The sequence below is a fragment of the Rattus rattus genome, chromosome 6 (assembly GCF_011064425.1).
Source record: "Rattus rattus isolate New Zealand chromosome 6, Rrattus_CSIRO_v1, whole genome shotgun sequence".
Lineage (NCBI taxonomy): Eukaryota > Metazoa > Chordata > Mammalia > Rodentia > Muridae > Rattus > Rattus rattus.
Genome location: NC_046159.1, coordinates 86756776 through 86777122, shown reverse-complemented (window position 1 = coordinate 86777122; position 20347 = coordinate 86756776). Strand labels below are relative to the sequence as shown.

The following is a 20347-nucleotide window of genomic DNA, read 5'->3' as shown; positions in this document are numbered from 1 at the left end:
CATTAAGAGGTGTTTAACTTCTCTCCTGAGAGACACAGCCAGAATACAGCAACTACATAGGCAAATGCCAGCAGCAAACCACTGAACTGAGATCGGGACTCCCATTGAAGGAATCAGAGAAAGGACTGAAAGAGCTTGAAGGGGCTTGAGACCCCATAGGAACAACAATGCCAACCAACCAGAGCTTCCAGGGACTAAGCCACTACCCAAAGACTATACATGGACTGACCCTGGGCTACAACTGCACAGGTAGCAATGAATAGCCTAGTAAGAGCACCAGTGGAAGGGGAAGCCCTTGGTCCTGCCAAGACTGAACCCCCAGTGAACGTGATTGTTGGGGGAAGGAAGGGTGGTAATGGGGGAGGACGGGGAGGGGAACACCCATAGAGAAGGGGAGGGGAATGCCCATATAGAGGGGGAGGGGGAGGGGTTAGGGGGATGTTGGCCCAGAAACCGGGAAAGGGAATGACAATCGAAATGTAAATAAGAAATACTCAAGTTAATAAAGATAAAAAAACAAATAAATACAAAATCTTAAAAAATGAAAAAAAAAGAGGTATTTAACTTCTAAGTAAATTAAAGGGGTTGGCCCATTTCCCCGGCCTCTACCATTCTTTGACACATTTTATACCTTACTTCACATGATCAATAGTTGCAAGGTTTATACAAGTAGCATTGGGCTGATGTTAGTCTATACCCTATTTTCTCTCCTCCACATTTTTTTTTTCGGAGCTGAGGACCGAACCCAGGGCCTTGAGCTTGCTAGGCAAGCGCTCTACCACTGAGCTATATCCCCAACCCCAACATTTTTTTTGAAATATACCTACACTGACACATAGATCTAGTCCATTTGCGTTAACTATTACAAACTGCCATATTAAATAGCTTAACATTTCTAATGCCAGAGATAGATACTCGATCATTTCCCTTCTTCCATTAATGCCTGACATCTCCAGATGCGTTTCCATTCAGTTCTGTACCTGCTTCAAGTGGACAGCTAAATCATGAAGAGAGACTACGGTCAATCTAACTAGCATGTTTCCCAATGGTGACACCCATGTTCTACCCAGCCGTGCTTGGGAAGGCCCACATTTCAGGTCCTTGTCAACGCTTGGCATTATCATAGGTAAATATTTTTTAATCTGTTGAAATAAAATAAACATGATTTTGTTTTCCTCGATTCCCACTACAATTGAGCTTTTTGTTGTTGTTTAATGACCATTTGTTTGTCTCCTCTGTGAAACTGGTCATTCTTAAGTTTTACCATATCTCTTAAATTGGTCTCACATCTCCTGATTTGTTTTGAGTTATTTATGAATTCCACACTATCTCTTTTTCAGTCACATGTGCTCTGTGGGCAGCCACAGCAATCTTGAATAAGAGGAAAATACTGTGGGAGCATTAGTATGCTATGCTAGGAAGCCATAGCAATAAGACAGCATGGCGTTGGCACAAAAATAGATCAATGAAGCAGATAGGAGGATCCAGATAAAAACTCGAACAGTGTCAGCTAAAGATATTGGTTTTGGCAAGGCCAAACCACACTGGAGAAATGTCAGAATCTTCAACAAATGATGCTGAGAAAACTGGAACTCAACATACACTAGACTGAAATAGATCCTGCACAAATTCTGCTCCAAATGGCTCACGGAGCTCAACACAAGGACAAAAAAAAAAAAAAAAAAAAAAAAGAAAAAAAAAAAAAAAAAGCAGGAGGAAGAATAGGAAGTGTGCTACAGGAAGTATGCAACAGGAAGTCTACTACAGGAAGTGTGCTACAGGAAGTGCACTACAGGAAGTGTGCTACAGGAAGTATGCAATAGGAAGTATACTATAGGAAGTATGTAACAGGAAGTACATAATAGGAAGTATGGAACAGAAAATGGACTACAGGAAGTGTGCTATAGGAAGTATGCAACAGGAAGTATGCTATAGAAAGTGTGCTACAGGAAGTTTACTACAAGTAAAGTGCTATGGGACAGAGGCACCGGTTTTCTAAAGAGGACCCTGGTCACTAAGGAAGTAGGGCAAACAACTGGCAAATGAGACCTCATGAAGTTAAAAAGTTACTGGATGAAGAGACAGCCTTCAGAACAGAAAAGAAATCTTTGCCAGCTATGTGTTTGACAGAGAATTAATATCTCAAATATACAAAAAACTCAAAATCCTAAACTTCAAAAGAACAAACCACCTGATCAAAAAATGGGGGGTGGGATGGAACTATAGTCATAAAGGGGGAGCTTCCTTTATTTCCAATTGTCACCCCACCTCTCATCATTGACTCACAATAGTTTCTGAGACAGGTTCTCATTCTATAGCCTTGACGTCACAGCAGACCCCTGCTTCATGCTCCCACGTGCTAAGATTATAGGTATGAAGCACCAAATCTTGCTAATAGATTATCAGGTGTTATTAATGATATTGAGTATGTATGAAGTCTAATAATCTGCTGGATAGTCTTGTGGATTTTCATACTTTTGTCTAAATATTATGTAGATTTCTGCATCATTAAATGGAGTACACATTTAGGCAACTTTGTTTCTTTCTTCCCAGTTCTCATTCTTTCTGCCTCCTCCTCCTCCTCCTCTTCCCGCTCCTCCTCCTCCTCCCGCTCCTCCTCCTCCTCCTCCCCCTCCTCCATCTTTCCCACTTCTCAAAAGGCATGGACCTCTAGTGAAGACAGCAGTCTCATTTTCCTTCTGACGAGAACATGTAGAAAATGTCTATATTTAATGTGTTAGATGTTGTAATTTTTACACAATTAATTTTATATCAACCCAAATTTGATGTATGTTGGAGTCACCTAAAAATTAAAACCGTGACTGCCAGGTGTGCTGGGAAAGGAACAGACTGTTCCACTGTGTTTTCTGCATGTTCCTCTGGGGATTCTGCTCCTCAAACAAAGATACTGTTCCTGTCCATGAACGTTCTATCACAAAATCTCCCTTCTCGACCCCATGAGAGCACTTCTTAAAACTCGAGCTTCAGTGGTGCTTCATTAAATGCCCTTTTCTTCCATCTCTCGAGCTTCCATTTGCTCCCTCAGCTGTTTACCTAGTAATATTGTGAATAGATTTCCAAACACTAAGCCACTCTCACTGCCCTAGGAAATGTTCTACCCCTAATACGCAATATATTTTTAGAATGGTGATTTAGAGAATTATGTATCCAGCTCTTTACTTATTTTATTTTAAACAGGAGCTGAGGGTACAGTTCACTAAGAGAACATTTACCTAACATGCAGGAGGCCATGACTTTATTTCTCAGGACAAGAGGGAAATGCGATCAAGCTCTATCTTTGGAGCTGACCCATAGAGGTTTGTGACTTTCTGGGTTTCTCCTTCCCTATTACGAGTGGCAGAAAACTCATGTTTCAATAGACTGGATGAGACAGCAACAAGCTCTGAAGAAATCCTGAGTGGATGCTGTGGATATGGTGAGCAACTGCACTTGGTGGGGGCCAGGGTCCTCCATGTGGAGTCCACTGGAGATCTGCTGCCTGCAGCTCCCTTACCCAGTGCAGCTTCCTCTTGCAGGAGAATAGCCAGTAGCAAGCATGGAGGGCAAGCAGTGGTGCTACTGGAGTCATGTCAGCATGGAACTGACACTGAAGCCAGCCTTGCTGCCTTGACTCATGATGTACCGCTCCATCTGCTGATGTGCTCCCCCAAAGCAAAAGCGTACCCCAAGAAAGAGGGAAGTTCCGATCCAGGAAATACAGCTCAAGGCATCCCAGGGCAGTGTGTGCGGGCAGCCAGGAAAAAGTCAGCCTAGGGTGAAGAGAACATGGAGGTTCCCGAGCAGGGCTTTCCGAGGAGCCCCAAGGGACACACAGTGTTGCTAGGATTAGGCCAATAAGGAGCCACACGGTGTTGGTCACGTTTCTCACCACTGGGATACAAACAACTTAAGTGGAGTGAGGAGGGACTTTCGCTCACGGTTTACTGGGGACAGTCAGTTGTGGGAAGGGAAGGTGGATGGAACAGCTAAGCACAGGGCTGCAGCGGCCTGAGGCTACATCATCTCAAAGGCCCAGCCCCAGCCCCCAGCCCCACCTACCACAAACTTCCACCACAGCAACACTGGCTGAGGAGCAGCCATTTGAACACACGAGCCTGAGGCAGTCAGACTCAAACCACAACCAGCAGAGAAGTTACTGGAAGAGCGGAAAGAGACGTGGCAAGCAAACGGAATGTGTTTTCTTCTCTCTTTCTTTCTTTCTTTCTTTTTTCTTTCTTTCTTTCTTTCTCTCCTCCTCTCTTTCTTTCTTTCTTTCTTTCTTTTTTCTTTCTTTTTTATCATCAGAAATTTCATGAAAAGAAACTAGGATAGTAAATCTTTATCTACAGATTTAAATGCTTAAACAATATATGTACTGGCTCAGTATCAACATGGAATAGACAATTAAAACGAACCTGCGATATAACTTCTGGAAGGAACATGAGGGAAGAGAAAGAGCGTCACAGAGGCATAAATGAGCTACGTTCTCAGTTATCCTGCCAGGGCAGTGTAATGTTTGGTAAAGCACAATACCACAGCGCTGCTTAGAGGTGTGGAGAGCTGTGCATAGCAGAATAAAGTCAAAAGTATTAGAGGCAGCAGGGACATAGTTACAGGAAGGACTAGGGTAAGATACGGTGTGATTTTCTTTTTTTAAAGATTTTTTAAATTATTCTTTTACTTATTTGTATGTTTGAATGTCTATATATATGGGTATATGCTCACTATAGGTAGCTGTGAGCCACCCAGGTTAGGGGCTGAGAATTGAACTTGGTTCCTCTTCAAGAACAGTGCATGTTCTTAAGCACTGAGCTATCTCTCTAGCCCTAAGGAACAGGAACCCCTGTGATTTTCTACAAACATCATAGCAGCATTTAGCTCTTAAATGCATACACTGTTGTGATAGAATCAAGGCTTGAGTCCAGACAGACCACACCAGGCCAATTTGGTCCCACGTGGGAAAGGTTTATTGAGGATGATGGAGACAAAGTGGGGGAAGAGAGAAGAGAGAAAAAAGAAGAGGAAGGGGGCAGAAAGGGTCTGCCTTTTATTTGAACTGTGACGTGACTGCTCCCAGGTGAAGGTGGGAGGTGAACAAAATGTATGCTTGGAATGAATGGCCATGGCCATGGCAACGGATGTGCAGGTCCCTGCTCCCTGCAAGTGATGTCACTGCTGGAGGCAGTTCCTGACTCCAACGTATACTATTTTAATAAAATAAAATCAAAAGAGGGCCACGATGACTGAGCTATCAAAGCCTGCACTCTACAGGGCCCTTCTTCTCCAGCACGACTCTGTGGTGCAGGTTGTTGGTTGAGATCCTGGAACCACAGCCTGGCAGTGACCTTCCTCCTGAGCCTCTCTACTTGCCATTTGTTATTCCTTTTATGTATGGTTGCTCTCAGGCTTACCCCAGCACACTTCCTCCTTTAACTATGTAATGCGATTTTGGTGCTCAGAGATAAAGAGCCTTCCTGAACCACATACAGAAAACTTCTGCCTGATTGGATTTGGTCGTTGAGGCCACTCCTGAAAGCAGCAGGATTCAGAGTGAATTCTCGTAAATTACATATTCCACAGTAAATGATGCTGTTGGGGGCAGGAACTGGCCTGTCAATAATATTGACAGTACTTTGGAGGACACGGGTACTACTTTCAAAAGTCCTTTGGAACTGATTGATGGGTTGGTTGTTTCTTTGGATGCTTGGTTAGTTGGTTGACTAATTTCTACCAATAGAAGAAAGTGGTCACAGAAAAAGTCAAGCATTCACTGGGTCTCTACAGAGAACTGATAAGTATACGGTCTACTTTGATCCCGGCTACTGCACCACAAAGTGAACAGAATTGTCCCCACTTTACATAGAAAGAGAGCAGAGCCTGGAAATGTTTTTGGCATTTACCCAAAGCCACCCAGTGAGTATCTAACCCAACCACCAAGTTTTTCTTGTTTTGTGGAAAAAGCTCGTAATATTACAATTCCCGGAGCTAGTCTGTACTCTGGTTTGAGGTCTCTGTGATCCTCGAGGGCATTGCCACTGAAGCAACCACTTGTGGTTTAGCCTGTCTGAAAAGGAAAGTTAGAAGATAGCAAACTAATCAGAATTTTTGAAGTACGACTGGATTCTTCTGGTAGAATAGCCTTGATAACAACAAAGGTTTATTGATCTAATGATTAACTAAATGCACCTTAAGACTTGAGTAGGCATACGGAGAAAAACACTGTCCTAGGCTCAAACTAATTGGCGCTTACTCAAAATCACTCCACCTCTAAGTCAGGTGACCTTGAGGAAATTGCTCCAGCTTTCAAGATGAACCAGTGTGACCAAGGCTGCCCATCTCTCAGAGAGGTTCTGGCCACTAAAAGTGAGACTCCCGTAGTGAGATTTGGTTTGTTGTTATTACAAAGGCCATACAGCTGCCACTAAGGCACTTCCTCTTGATATGTAAATGAAATGGCCAAGGTAAGCACACAAGCTCGAATGCTCACTGAGAGTACGGAGGAGATGCCTCTGTGTTAGCCCTGAGGACACATGAATACCCTAACTGTCACTAACCACTCCCAACCCCATCCACGTCCCCGGACAGCCTGAAGGAAGGAAAGCAGAGATTCCTTGTGGATTGCTGTTCCAAACATTTGACAGCGGCCTTGATGGAGGGGAGGACACTAAGAGGTCACCATGCATCAGGTTACCCTTTCATCAGATAACCACCTCTGCTGTGCCCATGTGACGCACGGTGCCTACAAACCAACCAACCACAAAAGAGAAAACACAGGCCGGAGCATAACGGAACTGACACTTCGCAGAGGGACGTGACCAACAGTAGAGAACAGGTGACCTTTACAAGGAGCTCGGCGCCAGCCCTGAGCTGGAATCAAGTAACCAGCAGGAGAACCTCGCCTTAAATGACGGCACATGACTTCCACCCACATCAATGGCTTTCTGGCAAAGAAAGGTGAATTCTTTGTGTTTCTCGAACAAGTTCAGACATCTTATTGTGAGCCTTACTGGGGAATGTCCTGCTCTGAATTCCTTAACAGTTTCTAACAAAGCTTCAACTACAACCCTCTAATGTATCGCCCCTGTATTTTATCACCTAAACCATTTCTCTCTGGTGTTATTTCAACATGATGGTTTTCTTCCGATGTGTTAGCAACAGAAACAAACAAAAGCTAGATCTGTCCTACCGATCACATTCAGAATTTAAGCCTGTTGTCACGCAGAATGACGAATTCAAAGGTGGATTTCATTGCTGCTGTATTGCTTTTCTTTCTCCCACATCAATCATTTTTATAATCAGAGAATCCATATCTGTGTGGTCCGTGATTACTCATTCAGCAGTATTGAGGGTATTTCTGCGTGGGCCCATGCCCGGTACAAAGGCTCATCAGTGACACGGAGCAGAGTAGTGAACTGTGTCCCTGCACTCTGAAGGGGAGGGAGGGGTCACATGCCAGCTCTGATTCCAACCAGCTTTGTGATCTCTACCAAGCAGTAAGTACTTCATCCCTCAGTTTTATGATTTGTAACAAGACAATGTCTGTGCTATGGGGCTCTTAGGAAAATGAGTATTTATAGTAAGTATCCTAAGGGTTGATTCTAGAACTACACTTGATACAAAGCAGGTGTCGTGTAAATGAAGGTTGCATAAAATGGGGCTGTTAAGTAGCGAAGGAATCATGCGATTAAACAAATAAATGAACAAGAAAGTCCAGGCGATGAAGACGAACACCAAGGCAGACGTGTCATATATTTAAAGCAAGCGTACTCACTTCCCTCAGTGGGAGTAGGTTGCTGGATGGATTCTCCACTGAAGGAGTTGAGCGCAGAAACAACTTCTGCCTTGGTAGGTTCTGGAAGCAAAAGGGCCATGTTCAAAAACCAGGGATTTACCCAAGGTAAAGATTAACAGAAGACGCTGTCCTCATTAACTCGAAGTCCCCAGAGGCCTGATGACTTCGCTGGGGACATGACATAGCAAAAGATCCCTCTGCTCATCTTCCCACAGGTCTGCATGCTTGGTTAAGTTACAAAAGAACAGAAAAGACTGGCAGGGATGGGGGTGAAGAGCGAAAGCATTAATGGACCCATGCCCAGAGAATGTGAATGCAGACGCCTGCTCACATGAATCTCATGAACCTGTTTCCTTAAAACAACCCTGAGCGGTGAACTTCTGGGTCTCCTGTACGGTGAACTTCTGGGGCTCCCCTGGGCTCTCGAAAACCCTGTTAAAGTAAGTCAGATTTTTTTTGTACCTTAAATAGTCAATAACCAAGGAAATCAAAGAACAACAAAGTATAATGTTCAGGAAATAAGACTGTGCATGAGAACTGTCAGGAAAAAAGACCTACACCAGCTTCAGATTAACTTCTGAATAGTTAGCGCTTACAAAACAACCACAGCTTGTGTATGTATCAATTTGAGGGGATGCAGAACCACCATGGGACCTAATGTCTGGGCACATCTGCGAGGGATTCTATCCAGATTAGGTTAATCAAGGATGAGTCACCCTGGATATGAGCGCCTCCACTCCACGGGACTCAGCTGAATGGAAAGGAAAAAGTAAACCTCAGCATCCCTCACTCTCTGCTTCCTGCCTGCGAGCACGATGCGACCAGCTAGCCCCTGTGCCAGCCGCCATGCCTTCCCTGATGTCCTAGTTAGTTTGTTGGTCAACTTGACACAAGTTAGAACCGTTTAAGAAGACCCATGGCTGAGAAAAGGTCCCCACAAGATTGGACCGTGGACAAGCCTATGGGCAGTTCCTTGATTGATGAGTGATTTGGGTAAGTCCACCCCCCATCCCCACCCCGCCAAGGGCTGGAGGGTACTGTCCTTGAACATGTATGTCGTCCTGAGTTGTATAGACCACAGGCTCAGCAAGTCACGGAGACCAAGCCATAAACGATGCTCCACCAGTCTCTGCTTTAGTTCCTGCCTTCAGGTTTCTGCCCTAAGTTCCTTCCCGACCTTCCTTTAATGCTGGACTGTGACCTAGGGTGTATAAGCTGAATGAACGCTTTCCTCCCCAAGTTGCTTTTGGTGATGGTGCTTTATCACAGCAATAGAAACCCCAACTAAGACGCTTGCCAGGATGAACTGGAACTATGCAGTAAGTTGTTTCACTGGGTATTTTGTGTGGCAGCAAGACAGTTGGGTAATATAGATCTATCTTGGAGAAACCTGTTCTAAGGGAGAGTTTATGAGATGTAAGGACTTCAGAGCAAAAGAGGCTCAACAGACACTACTGAGAAGCTGAAGATAACTCGAGCAACTTTGATTCGGTAATTTTTCTATGCAACATGGCTTGGTAGTGGCAAGCAAGATTTGACTGGAGTGACAGAGGTCAGTGTGACTAAAGGGCAGAGACTTTGGGGAAGAGCAGAATGAAGTGGCCGAAGACTGGTGTCATGTGACCATGTTGTGTCATGTAGGGCCTGTGGGTCCTAACAGTTCTTTATCCATAGTACAAGGGGGCGCTGTTGAGGGGTTGTAAGCACAGAGATTGTTAAGTGACCACCCTGGATACCATGTGGATGTAGGGTGGACCAGGGACAGAATAGGAAAGGTCGTGCAGATAGGTTGGGTCCAGCTAATTCATGGGACTCTGGTAGGTGAAGGTAAATATGGGAGAGGCCAGAGAAGGCCTGTGTCAGCAGCTGCTGCCCCTGCTGGTGGGGGTCTGTCAAATGGTCTTATATCTAATATCATATATAATGATGGCTTAGAATTATGAGAGCAACAGAAGTGAGCCATGGCAGGGGAGTAAACAGGCACTTAGGACAATGCTGACAGGCTTTGGTCCACTCTGGATCAGAAAGCAAGCAGAGGAAGGAGGCGAAGACATAGCTTTAGACTGAACATTTATGTCCTACACAACAAGCAATGCTTTGTACAACTGGGGTCTTTTTTCATAGACAGAATTAACGATATTATAAAGGACCCTAGGCAGCTCCCGAAAACCCATTTGTGAGACAGAAAGATGGCCAGATACTGGTCCTGTTGGCACCTTGACCTTGAATTCCTTAGTCTTCAGAACTGTGAGAAATAAATTTCCAGCATTTATGAACTTCTAGTTATGTTAGCTATTATTCTCAGTGACATTAGTTACTATTTGTTGTGAAAAATGCACAAGGAAATCAACTTAAAGAAAGACGGGACGATCTTGGCTTAGAATTTGTGTGATGAGAACTTCGGTTTCTTTAAGAACCCAGTGATGTTATATGAATATGTTTTTGTTTTAATCTTGGGTGTGGGATATGAGGCTGCTTCAGATTGTCCACAGCCACTAATTATGATTTGTCTCGTGCTCTAGGAGGGGCATAAATTTTGCCTGCTGCAGATGGTTTAATTCAGGGGACTCTGAAGAGAGTATAAATGGGAGAGCCCAGAGAGGGCCTGTGGCGGTGGCTGCTCCCCCTGCTGCTGCTGGCTGCTGTTGAGGCGGTCTGTCAAGTGGTCTTGATCAAAGAGAAGAAGAAATTGGATATACTGACCATGAAGATTGGACTTGCCTCAAGGATCTCAATGCCCCTAATCAGCAGGGGTAGTCTAAAGAGATCTACGCCCCATTTCTCCCCTAATCTTCTTTCTCTCCTACCCAGTGTTAGGGAGTTGGAAGGGATTAGAGTGGAGAGGTATGGTAGATACAAAAACTCAGTAAAGTAACAAAAAGCACAGTGACAATTTTGAAAACAGCCCAGCATAGTGGGGAAGTCCCGTGGCTTAAGTTAGGTTTCAATTGCTGTGGTAAAGACCAGGACCAAAGGCAACCAGGGGAGAAAAGGGTTTATGTTATCTTATAGCACATTATGAACAGAAGTCGGCAGGAACCTGGTGTTGGGCACTGAAGCAGAAGCAAATTCCTTTTCCTGGTGCCCCAAAGCTTGCTCAGTTTGCTTTCTTATACCAACCAGGAACAGCACTGTTTATAGGCTTAGATGTTTTTTTAAAAAGTGATCTGGGCTCTTCCACATCAAGTTAGAAAGTATCCAACAGACTTGCTTAAAGACAATCTAATGGAGGCATTTTCTCAACTGAAGTTCCTCTTTCCAGATAACTCTAGCTTGGAGCAAGTTGACAACAACAACAACAACAAACAAACAAACAAACTAGCCATACATCATGGTGGGTGGCAAGAATGTAAAACGTCGCATCACAGTCAGGAAGCTGAGAGATGGAAATGTTGGTGTTCTGTTCACTTCCTCCTTCCCTACTTTTTATTCAGGTTTTAAATCACTCTCCATGAGCTGGTACCATCTATGTCAGTGTATCTTTTAGGTAATACTAAATCCAGTCATGTTGATAACAAAGTAACCATCATGCTAGTCTTCGGCACGTGGTCATAGCAGCCCAAATGGACTAAGACCTTGTACTCAGGCTTGCACTAGCACACACAGCCATTTGGACAGGAGATTTTTGGAATAAGAGCAGATAATGGATATGAGAGATGATGCTGAGAGATCCTGCTTTGTTTATTTAAATCAGTGTGTGTGTGTGTGTGTGTGTGTGTGTGTGTGTGTGTGTGTGTGTGTGTTGGTTACCCTTTTATTGCTGTGATGAAACATCATGACCAAAGCTTAGAGAAGAAAGATTTTATTTGGCTCTACAGTTCCATGATGATGAGAATCCATTATGGACAAAGGCAGCGTGCAAGGCAGCAGGAACAGGAGCTAAGAGTTCACCGCTTGAGCTACAGCATTGAGCAAAGAGAACAAACTGTCGAAAGGGTGACGATTTAAGCTCTCAAAGCCCATTCCCAATCACATATTTCCTCCAGCAAGGATTTACCACCTATCCTCATCCTACCTCATCCTACATCCTGGCTCTACCACCACAAGTGCTCTACCCTTGTTGTTAGCATTGAAAGAAAGAACATATAGACAGCACCTGGCATGATACTGATCTCATCGGGACAGCAATAAATGATGAATGAATGAATGAATGAATGAATGAATGAAGAGAAGAGAAGAGAAGAGAAGAGAAGAGAAGAGAAGAGAAGAGAAAAGTAGCATTTGCCTAGCATGCTCAAGCTCCAGGGTTCTATCTTCAGCAACATGAAAAGAAATTCAAGAAGGTGGGCCAAGGAGATCTGTTGCCAGAAGAAAGATCCAGCACAGAACCCACCACTCCTACACTGCAGAAGAGCAGGATGAATGAAGCCCTAGCCAGTTCCTATCAACAGCATTCTGCATGAAATTGCTTCGTGAAAAGGGGAGACTAGAGCAACTATGACTTTCAAACCTGTGACCTGGTGGCAAGATGCATGGGGGAAAGAGAGAGCAGTGGTCCTGTTCAAAGGCTTGACTATGGGACTGATTTGAAGGGAGAGCAGACTCTAGACAAAATCTGGCCTTCCTTAGATCAACTATTTGGAAAAAGCTTAAGAAAGGAACATCTACAGATACTCCAGAAACATGACAGGGAGATGAGATGCTGCAGAGTTTCATGCCTGGTTGCAATGCTCACTCTAAAAGGTTATATGACTCCAACACTGATGTGAACCCTCAGAGAGAGCACAACAGAGCATTCAAAGTGACAGAGTTGAGGGCTAGGAAGGAAAAGGCATGCCTAGCTGTCAAGGGGCAGGGGTGGCCATAGAGATGAAGAAGAAAAGGAGAAAGGCACAGAGCTAAAGAAAGAAGGGAAGATAAGGACAGGAGATGTGAACGTGGGATCAGCAAGAGTAAAAAGAACAAAGCCAAGGCATAACACAGTTCTCTGGGATGAGAGCAGGGTACATTGGTTCCTCTCATATGACCAGCTGTATTCCTAAAGCCTTTGTTCAGATTCCTCCCCAAGCCCATCCCTCCTGTAGAGATGTGAAGATATGATCGGTTTCCCAGGCCCTCCCAGCCCTTCCCAGGTTTGCTGAGCAAAAAAAACGTCAACTCTAAACTCCAAGATTCTGATCTTAGTCCCTTGAACCCAGTTCTAGAACCTCATTCCTTAAGCCTTGAAAGCAACTGTTAAGATTCTGCACTAGGCCACATTCACAGCTGCCATTGGACTTCTGTGTTGTACTCAGCCACCCAGTGTCACCTCCCACTTCACCCCAGCCACTCACTCTCTGTGCTAACATCACCCACCAGCTTTTTGAACCTTGAGAAGCCCAGCATCCTTCACACTCTGAGGCTCCTTTACCCACCGTTTACTCTGGAATGCTCTCTGTCTCCCATGACCTGGTTCATTGCCCACCCACCCCAGCCCCTCACTTTACCTTTCCATGTATGTATTCACCCCGCGCAGTGGTGTTTCATTTAATAAGGTGCTTCCACTCAACCCAGGAGACATAACAGAGACATTTGACATTGCTGGATGTAAATAAGGAGCTATCTTATTGAGAAGTGAAGGATCTGTTTGTTGAGGAAACGCTGCGGCTTTGTGATGAAAAGCCATTCAGTAAGCTAGGGTCCTTTGCCTGGTGTCTTCCTCCTTTCCACAATGTGCTCCACAACACTTAAGTCCCAGCTCCATAAATGGTGGCGACTCCCTCCCCAGACAAACTTTTGTCATCATATGACATCTGCCTCTGGAAAGAGTACTCCCTTTAAGGCTGGCAGCTAGTGTTTATCAAGCACTAGTGTTACGATCGATGTCCCCACTTTCCAACTAACCCCAAGTGTCGGTTTGGGTGGTATGTCAAAGTTTGAGACCCGTCTTCGTTACATAGTGAAATTCCACCAATAAAGAAAGGAAGGAGGGAGGGAGGCAGCGGAGGAGAAAAGGGGGAAGAAGAGAGGAAGGGGCGGAGGAGGTAGGGGGAGGTGTGTGGCAGAGGGGTGTTGTCTAATCTCTGTTAAGAAACAAATCACTTCCAAATACACAGCGTGTGTTCATCTTTTATTTTTTAATTAAACCCAAAGGCATTAACCGAGTCCCTGTATTTTCCTCTTCCCTACTGTATTGAAAGACTCTATAAATTTCCTGCCTGCTTATCACGTCGGTATGGCAAGAGATTAGAGTTGGGCAGTCTGTCTCTCGCCGGGCTTGTTCTGCAGAAAGTGCTCTGAGCAGAAGCTGTCAGAACTGCGTTTTTCAGAGGCAAGGAGTCCTGCTTGTATGTCTGTGAGCTTGGAGATGCCAAGAATCTCTCTTTCAGGTTGTAGCTTCACCTTCATTAGAAAAAAATGTCTCCTCTAATATCGTTTTGTCAAGTAACCACCTAGCTTAAAGCACCTTGCACGGTGCTGCGGCCCCCTGGCTCACCCTCTCAGTGGCTCTGGGCTCTGCTTGGGTGGGTGTCGGTTCGTGTTCGCCCAGAAGGAATGATGGACTTAGTTATGTTAAGAACCCAAGACTAACAGACTGATAAACTGGAATCAAACTTCCAACCCTGCTACTTCAAGACTGCCCTTCAGGGGGCAATCTCGCACAACTGTTTAACCTTTGCAATGCCAAGGTTTCTTTGCGGGCCTGGCGAGTGTCACTGTGCCCAGTCCTGGGGCGTTCTGGGGAGCCAGTGAGTTAACCCAACTTATAGTACTTGAATAGTGCCCGATGACAGCAACGACATGGTTCTCAACTCTCAGTCTTTTAGCTAAGAACGCTTGAAACTCCCCAACAAGACCGAGTTTGAATCGGCTTTCCAATTTAGAAAACTTGAAAGCCTTGGGACTCAAACCTCAGCGCAAGAACGGAACACGAACTGGGCGGCGGCTCAGTACAGCTTTTTCTCCAATCAGAGTCCGCAGGGCTGGAGCCACGTTTGCGACCTCGTCCAATCTGGTCCCCAGAAGGGCAGGGACGCCTACCTGCACCTGTAGCTAGCTAGGCGGCCGCCTCCTGTCCCACCCCGACCCTCCCCTCCTCTCAGCTCCCTTGTCTTCGGGCCTTTGGCCAGCTACCAGCAGGTGGGCAGATGTCTCAGCGCGTTCCTGCGGACGCTCAGGAGGGCGAGTGCGCCAGAGTCAGCAGCCTAGGTCCTGTCTAGCTGCGGCCAGAGAGCAGCGCGAGCGGGAAGAAAGGACGCGCCCTAGAATGTGAGACTTCCACCGTGAAAGGCTAACTGGGTTCGCTCTGGGGCGGCGGACCTGACAGCCTCTGCCACCTCTGCAGACCCTGCTGCCAGCCCCAGGTTGTTCCTGTAGTGAGAGTCAGAGGTGTTGGGCGAGATCAGCAACGATTCCTGCATCTCTCCTAGTCAACGACAAGGGACACTGCGACTAAGCTTCAGGCACCCTTGAGACGCCCCTCCGTGCTCTAGACAGCCCGCGCCGCAGTGGCTCTGGAAGCCCCTGCAGGTGAGTGAAGAGATTCCCTCTGTGTCTATCAAGGCCGACCCTGGCGCTGCTAAGTCCCTCGGGAACGCTAGCTAGCGCTTCGCAGTGCCCCTCCTCCTGCTGCAGGAGGAGAGGCCCCCAGAAGGGTGATCTGCCTACTTTTGCATTATTTGTCGTCTTTTCTTTGCACAATTCTCACAAGGCCTTTCCGTACACACCAAGTTGATCACTGTGGAGAAGAAAGTGTTGGTGGCTGACTGCCTACCACCATTAATAAATGCCTTGGAGTATGGGGTTGTTTTTCCGATCTGCAAAATAGGAGGGAACGAAGCGTTTGCAGACCCCACCGTTGATGGTGCCTAGGGGTATGGGTGCCTTTCGTAGGGAAAGAACTTTGAGTTGATTCTGCTTTTACGGTTTTCAAGTCCCAGCCCGAGTGTGTCCTCAGGGCATCCCGGGGAGGAGATAGTGCTAGTGGCCGCTGCGCCGCCTCTCCGTAGGCGCAGAGACTTCCTCTATCAGGCAGTTCCGGGAGAACCTGCACCAACAAACACCACACAAGTTTCCCTCCTGCGCACTGGCGAATCCCAGGAGCGCCGCGGTGCGTGGGCTGCGAGGTGGCGGAGCTGAAACCTAGAAATGGGAGGTGCGTGCGAGCCCTGCCCACTTGCGGTGGCCGTGTCCAGTAGCACGCGCACGGGAAGTGTGCCAAGAGTCTGGCTTGCAGTATCAGGAGCGTTTGGGCTCCGTTATTCAAAGCTTGGGGAAGAATGGTTTTCTGGAGTTCCTGGTTGAGCTCTTTCCTTTGGAGAATGGAAGCGCAATGCGCAAGGGAAAGCACCAGAAGCCTTTGGTTTACAATAAGCAAAATCCTTAAGAGTTGGAGAACTATGAAAGAAGGACTGGGACCCGTGGCCTTCTAACAATATGGAGATTGGCCCTGGGGAGTAAAAGAGTGGGATGGCGGTTTCCAAGGGAAGTTAAGTCTAGACAGCCTCTGAAAGTCACAAGGCAGAAGTGGTTTGAAGCAGTTTGAAGTAAGCACAGGATGAGTTTATGTGCCCCGCTTGGATACACTCCCAGGCCTCACCACTCAACATCCTAGAAAGGGCTTTACAGAAATTTGAGTCATGCTTACTGGCTAGCTCCTTATGGCTTGCTCAGCCTGCTTTCTTATAGAACCCAAGACTGCCAGCCCAGAAATAGTCTCACCCACAATGGGCTGGGGGAACTTCCTCTTCAATCACTCATTTTTAAAAAATGCCTAATCTTCATTCATCTGTAGTGGGCAGGACAAGCTAGGTTCCCGGAACACCTACCCAACTCTCCTTCTGGTGATCCTCTGAAGGAAGGCGGTTCTAGGGGTTCTTATCCAGTCAGGCTGTGCGGCAGGCCAGGCCAAAATCCCTCTGGAGCCAGGGTGATCTTGATGACCAGGGCCTTAATGACCAGGGCTAGCTACTGCACTTGCTTGGGAACTGAGGCAAAGGTTGAGGCCAGGAGTTCAAGCAGACCAAGCTTGTAGATCAGGCTTTGTCGTGCTGGTGGTCAGTGCTCTCAGAGCTGAGTGAGCCCCAGCTCTGAGGAGAGTAGAATGGGGAGCCTGTTACTTTGACCAACCCAAGTTCTGGTTTTCTCTCTGTGCAGGGTGCCCCCTCAACTCCGGTTCAGCAGCCTGCGTGGGAGAAGCCTGGAAGGGCGGAGTGAACAGTCTGAGACCACGGAAGAGAGAGGGGACGTCCTGGCCCAGGCCCTTCCCCACGCGGGGTGCCCGGGGTCGCCGGGCCTAGGGGCTATGGCAGACAGTAGCAGCTCCACCAGTAGCTCCAGTCCCTGGTGGAAATCACTGACCAGGAAGAAAAGCAAGGAAGTCACGGTGGGGGTGCAGCCTCAGGTTCGCCCAGAGATTGGCCAGGATCCCTCACCGTCTTACTCAGATCGGACTAGCAGCTCGCAAGAAAACCAGCACTCCAATGTCCTTGAGGACACTGGAGAGCCCCTCAGATCAGATAAGTTGTGTGAGGAGAAATCAGGCAACAGCCGGCGCAATTTGAAGATCTCACGCTCTGGCAGATTTAAGGAGAGGAGGAAAATGCGTGCCACACTGCTCCCTGAAGGAGACAGGTCCCCCGAGGAGGCTGACTTTCCAGATGACCCCCAGGAGGACAAGCAGTAGCCCGAGCAAGCTTCCAGGATTCTCTCTCTCTGCAGAGAAACACTTTACCCCTAGACCTAGTACTTGGTGCCTCACCCAAGTTCAGAATATGCAGTTGACCAAGGCCTTGGAGATTTAATATTTTCTAGAAAGTGAAGTGTCAGCTGAGTCCTCAATGCTCCAGGACTCAGAGACGGAGTAAGTATTTTTTGTGTGTGTGGGAAGGATAGTTGTTTACTGTTGAGGAAGTCGGCTTTTACAAAAGTTATTCTGAGGTGTTGCTGTCGTTTCTGTCACCTGTGGGAGTGACGAGGCTGGATGGGTATTTCAGAGGCAGTCAGTAGGTGACCCCTCCTCTCCAGCTTCTCAAAGGAGGAAGCCATGCTCTTACTGAGGACTCTGGAGAGCAAATGGAAGCACTGTTTTTAATGTCTGAGAAATGCACTTTAGGGTACTACCCTAGACTTATTCCTACATGAAGGGACGAGAGGACCCTCCCAGGTAGAAGCATTGAGAAGTAATATTGCTTTAAGTGAGGACTCCCGAGCTGTATACCTGTTTAGTGTGCACTATTAAAATTGTTGAACTGTAAGACTTAAGGTGACTTTGTATACTTTTTTCCTCTTCTGTTCTAAGTTTTAAAACTCATCATACTTAAAGGCAGGCATGCAAGGTCTTCAGTGACAAGGTTAATTATTTACCAAGCAGCTCCTGTTGGAAAGCTGCTGGGCAAAGAGCTTTTCTAGAAGCACCCAGCTGGAACCAGTTTGCCAGATATTCCAATTTGCCAACCAAATTCAATGGAAGGGAGTGGTACCAATTCATGCTACCCTACATTCTCTTGTTCCTTCGGTGCATTTCCACAGAGTAACTCACAAAGCCGATAATGCGTCCTTTTTAGCATCCATTGTGAACACCTCACAAGAATTGCCCAAAAACATGTTAATGCATGGATGGAGCCCATTCAGTTTGTGCAAAGCTGCTTTCCCCACCTGTTGCCTCGAAGCCAATGTCATTTAGTCTGGGTCCACGTTTATCTCATTTCAAAGCCTTTGATCTATCAAGCTGAAGATTCTTACCAACAACAACAGCAAAAAAAAATCTACCCATTTGCTTTTCTTAGGAGCTTCAAGAAAAAGAGTAAATGAATACCACCTGCTTTTCAGCAGATTACAAGAGAGTATTGTACCCTAGAGGGATGCTGAGACCTTGTCCGGGCACACTCTGCTCCCTTTACAAACAAATGAGAAGCAAGGAAATCACCCTCACTGAGATGCTGAGTCTTCCGTAGTCCAGAACAAGAAAACACTTGGTGCTCCTTAGTTATATGAACTGAGTGTTCATACAAGGAGGCTGGGCTTCCTGTTGTCATCCTTATCAAATTTACTAGTTATGAAATAGTAAAACATGTCAGCTATCTACAGAAACCTCACAGTTTATTTGGTGGGGGTAACGGTAGCTGTGATGCATTGACATTAATGACTTGAGCTTGGGTACCACAGAACAGTAAAGAGCTAATGGTCTCATTTCTACATAGCCAAGACCTTACTCTAACAGAAATGGCTGGAGATTATTTACATGACAATTACCAATAACTCACAGGAAAAGAGAAAGTTGCATTTTCCCCTTGATTGGTGTTTTATATTCTTTGTAAGCATGAGAAGACTTTTAAAGTGTATTTAGAAGTAGAAAGTGTGGACAGTGTCTCGGAGGTTGGCCTCTTGGATAAGAAGGACTTCCCATGGTTTTTAGTGGACTTCCTGTGTCTAGATTCAAATGAAGGAGAGCTAGGGATTCAGAATGGACAAAAGCCTGTAGATGGGTGAGGAGTGCAGGCAGGAGTGAGCAGTGCGGACGGACATTGAGAAGTGATGTCTGGAGAACCTTTACAGGATATTTCAATTTGTAGAAAATAATAAACCCAGAAAAGGCACCTATGCAAAATGTCTTTTACCCACAGGAGGAGCATAAGTCAGGACTGTTTTCATCTATAAAATCAGGTCTGTACCTGAATAATTTAAAATCTCACATTTGCTCTTTTCCTCTACTATTTTTATCTCATCATCATCATCATCATCACCACCATCATCACCACCACCATCATCATCACCACCATCATCAAAACCCTTCTAAATCCACAATAGCATTGGCATTTTCCCAGCTTCCGTGTGTGGTGCTGGATCCCATCCAGCTCTGTAATTGCATGGATATCCAATAGCAGGCCCCAGGCTATAAGGTAGGAACGTGACACACTCACCCCACCATTCTGAAAGGAAGCCATGCTCCGGGCAGTTCTGACAGTGAGTGCAATTCACAATCTGCCAGCTGAGGTTTGTAATTACATCATTTTCCAGGGCTCCTGAATTATGCATCAGGAAGAACACACTGATTTAATCCCAAGTCGGGGAAATCTGAAACCACACAAAATTGGTAGGATAATGAGATCGTGAGTAAGATAAGATAATTTGACAAAGTGTCTTTCTGGGATTTGTATTCTTTACAGACAATTAATTACATTCTGAGAATCTGTACAGACTTTTGATACTTCTTAAACCTTGAAATCTTACAGTAAATAAAGGGAAATTGCTACAGAATGAATTTGGAGTTTATTAAATTAGATTTTTTTTTCATTTGCTTGAAATGTCTTTATAAGTAAAACTTCACTCCCAAATTTGGAAGCCAGTCCAGAAAATGTAACACTGTGCCTTCCAAGGGATGTAAAAGGAGACACAAAGGCCCAGGGGTGTGCTCCCTAAACAGTCTTGTAACCATGACGATTACACATGGATAGCTTTGCCCCAGTGAGTCTCCTTGCAAACCTAGTGGCTGAGCACTAACTCACATTTCAGGTCCCCTGACCAACCCTTTATGTTTGTCCTTCTGTCGCTATTCCCGCTCTGGTGTTCACTTCAAAAGCCCTGGGCCCCAGTTCTACATGTACATGGATGTTCAGGTGCAGCATCAGCTCGTGG

At 45.9% G+C, this 20347-nt stretch overlaps 1 protein-coding gene across 1 annotated transcript; it reads left to right on the top strand.

Annotated features, from left to right (window-relative positions):
- Window positions 1–14769: 14769 nt before the first annotated feature.
- On the top strand, window positions 14770–17974 carry Prr15 (proline rich 15). Its single transcript, XM_032906465.1, has 2 exons — window positions 14770–15241; window positions 16868–17974. The coding sequence occupies exon 2, from the start codon at window positions 17016–17018 to the stop codon at window positions 17394–17396; it is 381 nt and encodes a 126-aa protein (XP_032762356.1). The 5' UTR covers window positions 14770–15241; window positions 16868–17015; the 3' UTR covers window positions 17397–17974.
- Window positions 17975–20347: the final 2373 nt, after the last annotated feature.